Consider the following 10,450-nt stretch of genomic DNA (forward strand, 5'->3'; position numbering starts at 1 on the left):
GCATGAAAATCTCTACAATTAATGTTCAGTAACATTTTCACCTAAAATTAAAAATAAACTCTAAAATCGAGAAAATGTGATTATCCAATTGCAAACTATTGGCAACTGTTGATTCTATTAAATGATTCACTACGAAGAGATAGCAGACCTCGCGTGTCTCCAGCGTTATTGCCCTGTCACCAGCTGGCTCAAATTTTTGAATAGTAGACTTGAGATGCGCGGGAACACTAGCGTCAGGTTATCAATTTTCATAACGGCGAGGAAAGTTGTGTGAGTGCGCCACACCACATTTTTATTAATTGTAACGATTCAATGTTGAGTAGCTTGTCTTCTATATGCAACTACTTGAATAAATGAAATTTGTTTGTTTTGTTTGTTTGCCAATCTTGTATGTCAAACATTTGTTCAGTGTAGACTGAGTCGTGTGTAGAGTGTGAAGAGTCGCAGTCTCTTCTCGACTTGAGTCGCGTAAGTGTGAGTTGAGCCTAACTGCATAGTTGACAAATAATTGAGAACCAACCTGTACGCTAAGCGTCTCGCCTTCCTCCATGCGCTCCTGTTTGACAGCTATCTCCCCCTCCTCCTCACCCACTGCATTGTTGCTGTTAGTGTCCGATGTGTCCCCTCCTCCTCCACCGTCACTGGTCTTGCAGATGCGCACCGGCGTGCCCTTCTTCCGCTTGGGCGGTGTCGGCGAACACGACGACTTTGCGGACGATTTGTTCGACGGCCATGTTGGATTCAGCGGTGGGGGGCCGCCTGTCAAACAACATTATCGTTTTAGAAGGGATTTACTGATAGAATATAGAGTGATAATTCTATCTACAGTGGGTGAATTAGATATAAAAGTGAATATTCATTACTTTTCCCTACTGAAAATAATTCTATTCCATAGGTCTTATATGAATTCGCAAAGTTTAACATTCATTCGAAATGTCGAGGTTTACATTTTAAATAATAATAAATATTGTAACTTGAAGATAGCCATAAATTAAGGACGTCGTCTGTTAATTGAATGGCAAAGATTACTCCCAATCATATTAATCATATTGGGACGATAAATAGATGAATGAGGAAATGAATAAAGGAATACATAGGCCTAACTAAATAAAACAAATTATAAATATCAAGAGACTTGACTGGTTCAAGACAGCTGTTAGAATCTAATTATTTATTTATTTACAATGCAAATGACACTAATGTAGTAACATTGAAAGATAAAATAATAAGGTAAAGTAAGAATTTCACGTGTACTATTTTTATAGAATTTTAGTCCAAAATAAACATTAAAACTATAATTGTTTCGTCGCACCTGATACATTTCAGAGCCTCCAAGGTGGCCACTAACGACAGGACAAGTGTGTTGAACATGTCTGAACACACTTGCTCCTTGCTCGTCACACGCTTAACCAGATATCTATATATATGGTTTAAGGTCACACGTAGTGTCATCAGCAAAAGGCTTCAAACAAAATCTTTTGAAGTTGAGTTTTTGAATCTCCGATTTGTTGTTGTTCGTCATTATTCATCGCTACTCTATTTGAAGTTAAATTATGTTGGTATCATTATAATTTGTAATTTTGTGAATGTATAGTTATTGGTTGCTCATTTTATGTAAGAAGCTGTTGTGAAACAGCAGTTTTTCGTTCAAAGCCTTTACCCTGAATGTCTTTTTCGTTTATTTATTCATTTATTTTATTCATCCAACAATGATAAAACATGTTAATAATTGAATTTTAATATTAAAACTTTTATTTCAACATAATTTTGTTCGAAGACATGTCCGATTTGATAACATACGTTCGTGTTATCAGATGGGCACGTTATATTGGCGGTCCCGGCTGAAGTATGACAGTCGTAAGGCCCATTGACGGCTCAAATGATATATTCAGGGGAGGTGGAACTTCCGTCAGGAACTCCCCACCAATAAAAGCCATACGAATATTATTATTATTATAAGTTCTTCACACTTTGTGATTTCTACCTCTCCTCGTACGTTATCAAAATTTCTTTTCACTTATCCACTCGATTTTATTCTCATCTATGACCCAAGCAAGAATGATAAGAAGAATGATGAATAAATTCTATTTTAAAATGCGACGAAACAATTATAGTTTTAATGTTCATTTTGGACTGAAATTTTATAAAAATTGTACACCTGAAATTCTTACCTTACCTTATTATTTTATCTTTCAATGTTATTACATTAGTGTCATTTGCATTGTAAATAAATAAATAATTAGGTCAGTGACCACACTTGACGCCTGTTTTTTTAGAAGCCGACTGATTTAAATTAAATAAATAAGCAGTTGAAAACTACAAACCTTTGTCGGTGTTATGGTTCTCTTTGATACTGGACGCGGCTCCCGTTAGCCCTTTGATCTGCAACAGCTCGGCAGTTTGAAGGAAAGAGGCCAACTTCTTCTCCGAGACATAAACGACGCCCTGGTAGACAAAACTCAGTAGCGCCTCCACGTCCTCGTGTGAGACGTCCTTAAGTATCACGACTGGATGCTCGCAAGGGTTTTCCTGAAATTTGACAAAAAAAATCAGTTTTACACTTATGTCATGGTTAGAACTAGATAGATCATTAAACCTTCTTCTTCATGCATTACCCACACTTGTGGGATCGATGGCGTCATTGTTACAATAAAAATCTAAACAACAAAAAGACTAATTTATCAAGATGGCAACGATCAAGATAAAATAAAGCACACTTAGTTAACGCTGTTCGTTACACTTTTTTTATTATTTAAATTGAGTAATATTTTTCAAGGGCTTATTATGATGTCCTGGAATTTTGAAACGATGACCTGTCTCAAATACTATCTGGTTAATTTGCCAGTAAGTCGAAGAGCAAGGCCTTAGATGTTAAGGCTATTCGGTACACCTTTTTATTTTTATTTAAATTGGATAATCTTTTTTAATATAATTGTTAAGATCATTATAAGAGTGAGAAAAAGTGGCAACTGAAATTTTTAAGTGGTCTAAAAAGCGAGTTATGGGTTGTTGAAGTGCTAATTTTCAAAATTCTGTTTTCTTTCCAGATCATGAACGGTTTCGACTATATTATTACAACTTCTCTTAAAAATTAAAAAAATGTATCTTTCCAAACTGAAACATGTTATTCCCCATATCGTTCATAAATAAAAAAGTACCATTTTTTGTAAATTTGACAACTTGTTTATTTTGGCATTAATCGCGAAAAAACGCATATTAGAACAAAGCCAATGATATACTGAATGTATTAAAAAAACTCCAATGGAAAATTCGAAACCGTTTATGATCTGGAAAGAAAACGGAGTTTAGCACTTCAACAACCCATAACTCGCTTATTAGACCACTTAAAAATTCAGTTGCCACTTTTTCTCACTCTTATAATAATCTTAACAATTATATTGAAAAAGATTATCCAATTTAAATAAAAATAAAAAGGTGTACCTAGCATCTAAGGCCTTGCTCTTTGACTTACTGGCAAATTAACCAGATAGTATTTGAGACAGGTCATCGTTTCAAAATTCCAGGACATCATAATAAGCCTTGGCTCTCAAATACCGGTTACAACCCTCTCGAACTTGCTGGTATCCAACTGCTTCACTCCTGTTGAAGTAGCGGAGAGCTGCACTCCTGTAGCATACCCGCGATCTCTGGAGGCGCACACTGGGGACGTCAAACAGCACTCGATGCCTGGTGTTACGGTGATGTACATCAGTCAACAAATTTTGTTGATTCTTCTTGATATACATGAGACAGAGAAGAAGGAAGTGGCTGACTACTGTTAGGATACCCAGCCTAACAAAAATGGGCTTGCAATGTGTATGATGTTCGCTTGCAGTTATAATTCTGGCAGCCCGTTTTTGCAGCTTCAGTATGTACACAACCTTGGCTGAATGACCCCACATGAGTAGACCGTAGGAAATATGGCAGGGGAAAAGTGCATGATACACCATGACCAGATAAGCCTCCGTCACCTGTCCCCTCAGCTTCAGCAACAGGGAACAGATTCGTGATAGTGTATTGGATTCGAAACTCAGCTGGGCTAGCCACATCCAGCAGGTGACTAGGAGACTGTCCCGAATCTGTAATCCTGTTGCTCAAGCTGAAGGGACAGGTGACAGAGGCATATCTGGTCATGGTGTATCATACACTTTTCCAATGCCATATCTCCTATGGTCTACTCGGGAAGCCCAGCAGCTTCACGGGTTCCTGATCATGAGACAGACCTCGCGACAAGCTGCAGATGATGTTTTGCGACTTGCTCTCATTCAGTTGGAAACGATTGACCTGGACCATGAAGTTGAAGACGGCAGATCCATGTTCGAATGCTAATTCAATTATAAAAACTACAATAAGTTCTACACATATAACATGGTTAGATTTAGATAGATCCTTGTTCGAATGTTTATTCATCAACAGACAGGCAGACAAAAGATATTTATTTAAAAAAAATGCACTTTACAAAGTAATAATCTTATGTACTAATTTACAATATAAAACAAGAACAAAGAATAAAAACAACTTCATTAATACACTAAGCCAAATAAATCTTTAGAAAATGGTCTGCATTGGGCAAAAAATTTCTGTGCGCAAACCAGAGTTGCATATTATAAGTTTGATAGAGAGAAAGGAAACACTAATTTTGATGCATTCATATTCTTACTTAATATAATTATTACATACAGAGGATTATTGGATAGCTCAAAAAAAACCAACAGGACACATCATGTAAAATATTCATATGGCTTTTATTGGTGGTGAGTCTTTGACAAAAGTTCCACCTAGACTAAGTAAATAATTTAAGCGAGTACCTGGAATATTTAGATGTTAATTTGTAGTAAGATTTCATCTATTGTATGAACTATTTATGTGCCTGTGATATTATATTATTGGCAATATGGTGTGAGTACATGTTATATTATATTATTAACTAAGTCTATTGCCTACATTCTTGAAATTTGTTTTATAACCAATAAAAATTCTCGATTCTTAGAAGCCGTCCATGGGTCTTGCGGCTGTAAATAATTCAAGCGGTTAATGGGCCTCACGACTGTTATATATCAGCAGGGACCGAAAATTCAGCGTGCTCAACCGATAACACGGGAATGACTTGGCTGAAAACATTTGTTCGTTCCGGGTTTGAACCCGGCACCTCCAGTTTGCTATGCAATCACTATATCCACTAGACCACGGATCTAATATGATACGCTTATCTGATGTAGGATGGAATTGAAAATATGTTTCAATTCTATGCTAAGGATTTATTTCTCTATCAAGAACCAGGCCAATCCTGGTAGATCGTGTCATTCAAATATATTTTACAGATGAAAATAAACTGTTTAAACAGATCAAGCTTTACTTGATCACGATGGCAGTGTCACAGATGACAACTATCCTATTATATTAAGCGAGCAATTTCTGTATTTGACCGAGCGAAGTGAGGTCTAAGATTCAAGTCGACGGTTTGGCATTTCTCTTAATTTTCAAATGTTTATATGTTGCGCATTTACGGCGAAACGCGGTAATAGATTTTCATGAAATTTGACAGGTATGTACCTTTTTTAATTGCGCGTCGACGTATATACAAGGTATTTGGAAATTCTGCATTTCAAGGATAATATAAAAGGTAAAAGGAGCCTCCTTCATACGCCAATATTAGAGTAAAAATCAGACTATTTATTCATCATAAATCAGCTGACAAGTGATTACACAGATGTTTGGAGAAGCCAGTCTATTGCTGTATTTCCATAAGGTCTATAGTTTCAATCAGGTACTTGTGGATGAGAATACTGCGTGAGGTCTACTGTTCACAGAACTACTAGTTATTAGGGTAAATGAGTATATAGATATATGGTTATGTATTCATGTCCAACGGATCTCTAAAATAGCTGTAACGATTTTGTTGAAATTTGCTATATAGACGGTTCTTGATATAAAAACTCGATTGCACATGGTCTCATTCCAGAGAAAACTCGCTGTAGGACATGAAAAGGATAATAATTATTCATCATTGGAAAAACAGATGATAATTTCGTCGTCTGTCGATAACGGGAGATGCGAGTGCCTGTGAAGAGGTGAGACAGAATTATGTTCAGCTGTTGAACTGTTGCAATAAATCAGCAGATCTCATGAGAAGTATTAACTGGCAATATTATAGATAAACCGACTTGATCTGTCTGATTTGTTGACATGACCAACGATATGATTTATTCAAGAAGATCCATTATTTTTTTCAAATTTAAGTACTTATATCAACATTTTCAAAGTTAATCATTATTTTACAGTTCTAAGTGATTAGTGAGTGTTATTTTGTTATTCAATTTGGTTTGTAAAAAATCTAAATTTATTTTTTTCTGTTTTCAAATGATTGTACTGATAATTGGAATTCAAGAGTGTATGGAACATAACCTACTTTTTGGACTACCGTATTTATAGTGTATACATAAAAATTCGGGAAAGAAACAGTTTTGGGCTGTGCCTGTTGGTCCTTCCCCAATCCATTGAAAGAGTTATGTTATGTGTATAAATGAATAAATATAAACTATGCTTTTGTACTCCGGAGCGAAGCTCGATGCCTATTATTCATTAAACAGTTAGGTCCGGTTTCTGAGCTCGGGATTTAGCTAAATCCTAGACTTTAAACAGCTGGAGTCAGAAAATTGGCTTTCCAAAACGGGGTGTAGTCGCAGCTTTTATAACAGTAGTTGTAGTTTTTATTTTCTCATTTCAATAATTGGAAACGTCTTTCCTTGACGAAATTAGACATTCCTAAGTAATTCAAAATAGCTAAAACTTTACACTATTTTCTCTTTTTTTTATTTTGTGTTCAATTTTGTAGTTTTTCGAAATTTAATTCAAACGTGACTGTGACAATGACTGCGACTACGCCCCGTTTTGGTAAACCAATTTTCTGACTCCAGCTGTTTAAAGTCTAGGACTTAGCTAAATCCCGAGCTCGGAAACCGGGCCTTGATGATATTATCAGAGAAAACTCCTAGAATATTCAGGAAAACTCCTATAATAGGAAAACTTCTATTGTATTCTGTGATATTATACAGACTCTTTTGGATCAGCCACTTAGAAATAAAGGACCTGAAGACATTCACTGGGCGCACACTCACCAACTCTGTTGAGTGGTTATTATCCTATTGTTGAGAGGACCTCAATAGAGAATGTCTTCAATGGAATTAGGTCTTCTGATTCATTCTGACCTCATTTAATTATGTTTAAGCACACTAATTTTGAATAAATGCTAACTTTGAACACACTTGTGAAGTAGACGCTGTAAGCAGACAGAATGGCCCATATGAATAAAACCAGAGCAAATGCTCATGAGCAAGAGCATGGAGCATAAGGTTTTGCTCATGAGCAAAAGGTAGAAGCAAAAGCATTTGCTCATTTTTATATGAATAAGCTTTACCTTATACTCTTACCTTATGCTCCTAACTCTGGAGCAAATGCTCACGTCTTTTAATGATTTTTCATCAGCTGATTCGCTTTTGTAGCCTTAGTTTGTTTTTATAGCTCACGGAAGCGCTAAATATGCAAATAGGGTGCACCGCTTGTGTTTGCGTCGTCTGCTCTGTTTTCTATTTATTAATAGAGTTATAGGTTAGTTGAGTTTAGAATTTTGAAATAATAGCGTGAAAAAATTTCATCTCTATAATAATCTTCAGCATATTCTTATAATATCAATAGCCTTCTTATAATCGTCCACACTCTCATCTTCTTAAATGCCTATCTCCTATTTTGTGATGACTATCTTTTGTAGGGATAATGGTGATATATTATATATCATGGTTGAATCTAATAAGAGTTTTATAGTTCTCAACTATTGGTTGTGATCGTATCTGGTATAGTTTCTTCTTCCTCATATTGATTAGTTGAGCAATTTTACTATGAGCAAGAGGTGATAAGCTGCTCTAGACTAGACTCACCTTTTTTGAAGCATTTGCTTCAAATGTTGAGCAAATGCTCTAGTTTATTCATACAATTTTGAGCAAAAGCTTTTACTTTTGAGCAAATGCTCAAACTATTTTTTTGATGAGCATGAGCAAAAGGTTTTGCTCACGTTTATTCATAGAAAATGTAACAAATGCTCCATATTTTAGAAGTATAAGCAAATGCTCAACTTTATTCATATGTCCCAATGACTTTGTGAGCTCTGAGATGTATGATCGATTGTAATCTCATTTGAATACGGTATGTTTTACTATAACTTAGACTATTTTTTAATAATTGCTTACTTTGAACACATTCCTGAAGTAGACGCTGCAAGCAGACAGAATAACTTTGTGGGCTCTGAACTTCTGTCCTTCACAGGATAGAGTGACATCCACTAGATGCTCCTCACTCCTCAGAGTATCCAGTTCCGTCACCATGTTGCTCTGATAGTTGTTCCATCGTAGGCAAAAATGATCGGCGGCCATCTTGAATATTGAGTCCTGAAAAACAAAACGGATAAAAATTAAATTGATATGTTAATACCTTTTTTCAAGATTACGTCCTAAGGTTTCCAGTTACGGAGTATAAAACAAGTCAGTAGGGGTGTAAATCAGAGGTGTGTTTTATGTAGAAAACAAATTATGTAGAATTACAGGATTTCAGCCCTGAAATTCTACAACAAGCTGCCTAATAGTGTGAAGCAATTGGATGAGGCCGCCTTCAGGAGAACCGTCCGGAAGCTACTGTGTGCAAAGGCATACTACAGTGTAAACGAATTTATAGGTGATAATTTGAATTTTTATTGAGAGCGTGAGCACTGGATCACTGCCATCTGAACTGTTACAGTTTTTTTCATGTGTTTGTACGTGTTTTGATTTTTTGACGCCATCGATCCCACAATTGTGAGTAATGGATGAAGCTGAAGGTATTAATGGTATTAATTAACCAAAATTAAGTCAGTGCTACTTGGCAAAATATGCCACCTCTGTAAATGTTTCAATAAATAGTACATCTTATCATTTATTAACAACTAAGGCCCTAAATATACGTGAATAGACGTCCAAAGACGCGCTGAATTTATTTCACACGTCTTCAGAATGCATTGCCTCTTATAGAGAATATATATTTCGTTCGTAGAGTTGACCCCATAAAAGACAAAGCATCCTGTTCACGAGCAAAATAATTCATCGTGTCAAATATACCTGAATAATTGGGGCTTTATACTAACCTTTACTCATCTAACCCAACCTTATTTTAAGCACCTAAAATGACGCTCAAGCATAGAATTCAAGAATTCATAGAATGAAAGACATTCAAGTTACAAGTTGAACGTTTCAACTGTCACCTCTTAGAAAAAAGTTGACTAATTTATATTCAATAAATGAGTATAAATCAATGCAGGTGAAACATTTTTGATCTTTATGTCCAGTAAAAATATAGCTTACTCTTAATAGTCTTTTTCAAATTGGCTTGACAAGTGGATAGGTTTTGAATAAAGCACCTGGAATAAATTGGAACGATAAGAATCACTCAATTTTATTTGCTTTGAAGTGTATTTCGATTAGATTAGAAAAATATTACAAAGCTTAATACGCCTAGATAATCAAGCTAGTTAGGTAAAAATATAAAATGAAATTTATAGATACATAAGTCGTAATTTCCAAGTCTAGGTCTATGTTTTAAGTTCATAAAAGTCATCAACTTGAAGCAATAATGTTGAATGAGTGAATTTAACCTCTCAGAACAAACATTGTCTGATATAAAATAAACGAAATGCCAAGATTTGATAAACAAAGCATTTGAATGATTGTTTAGCATTATAACAATTGTTTGAAAGAGTTGAAACTTTCTTCTTCCTGTAATATTGTACCAACTTGTATAAGACGCGTTTCTCAACACTGTGCATATTAATGACTAATAAATTAACTTAGTAGGCTACTACGTAACTTGAACATAACAACAAATCGTAAAGCATGAGGTTGCAAGCATGATAAATAATAGAATGATTGAATGAGGATAAATTTGAATGTAATTAATAAATGGACACCTACCTTATTTTATTGTGTAATTTGAAAAGAGACCCCCAGCTTTGTTTCTAACCTGATGAAGAGAGAGGCCAACACCCTCAGAAGACCTAATTTTAAAAACAGCTAAGTAAATGACCGTTCACAAAAAACATCTTTGTTAGTAAACTTGACAAAAGTTTAGACATTGGATTTGATTATTTGATTTTCAGCTACCTAAATTCACTTTTCGACTGTACATGCACATCACATTATCTAAATATTATTGAAATAAATGTAATTCAGATTCAAGCTAGATCTAGAACTGGCGTACAAGCCGTCTATTTACTACAACAAAAAAATGGCGTCGTCCTACTTTGTTTCCAGAGAAATGCTTTTTGCTGCTGGATTCTCATAAAAAGGGACTGTCATAAAAACATTTATCCAATAATAAAATATGTGATATTATAATAAAAGATTCTTAAAAATCGATAAATAATTATTGA

At 35.1% G+C, this 10,450-nt stretch overlaps 1 protein-coding gene across 5 annotated transcripts in view; it reads right to left on the bottom strand.

Annotated features, from left to right (window-relative positions):
• Positions 1–10,322, bottom strand: part of LOC111047760 (protein tramtrack, beta isoform) — a 50,643-nt gene extending 40,321 nt beyond the window's left edge. For 2 of the 5 annotated variants that reach the window (XR_005572520.1, XM_039438356.1), the window contains exons 1-4: positions 9,993–10,315; positions 8,244–8,441; positions 2,325–2,529; positions 521–759 (exon numbers count right to left, since the gene is read on the bottom strand). Coding sequence is in view for 4 of the 5 variants with exons in the window: in XM_039438356.1 (XP_039294290.1) it covers positions 521–759; positions 2,325–2,529; positions 8,244–8,426 (627 nt within the window). In the remaining variant the exon portion in view is untranslated. Of the gene's footprint in view, positions 1–520; positions 760–2,324; positions 2,530–8,243; positions 8,442–9,991 lie in introns of all 5 variants that reach the window. The other 3 variants (XM_039438357.1, XM_039438355.1, XM_039438354.1) reach the window with 3 other exon arrangements.
• Between the last annotated feature and the right edge of the window lie 128 nt (positions 10,323–10,450).

The sequence above is a fragment of the Nilaparvata lugens genome, chromosome 11 (genome assembly GCF_014356525.2).
Source record: "Nilaparvata lugens isolate BPH chromosome 11, ASM1435652v1, whole genome shotgun sequence".
In the NCBI taxonomy this organism is placed as follows: domain Eukaryota; kingdom Metazoa; phylum Arthropoda; class Insecta; order Hemiptera; family Delphacidae; genus Nilaparvata; species Nilaparvata lugens.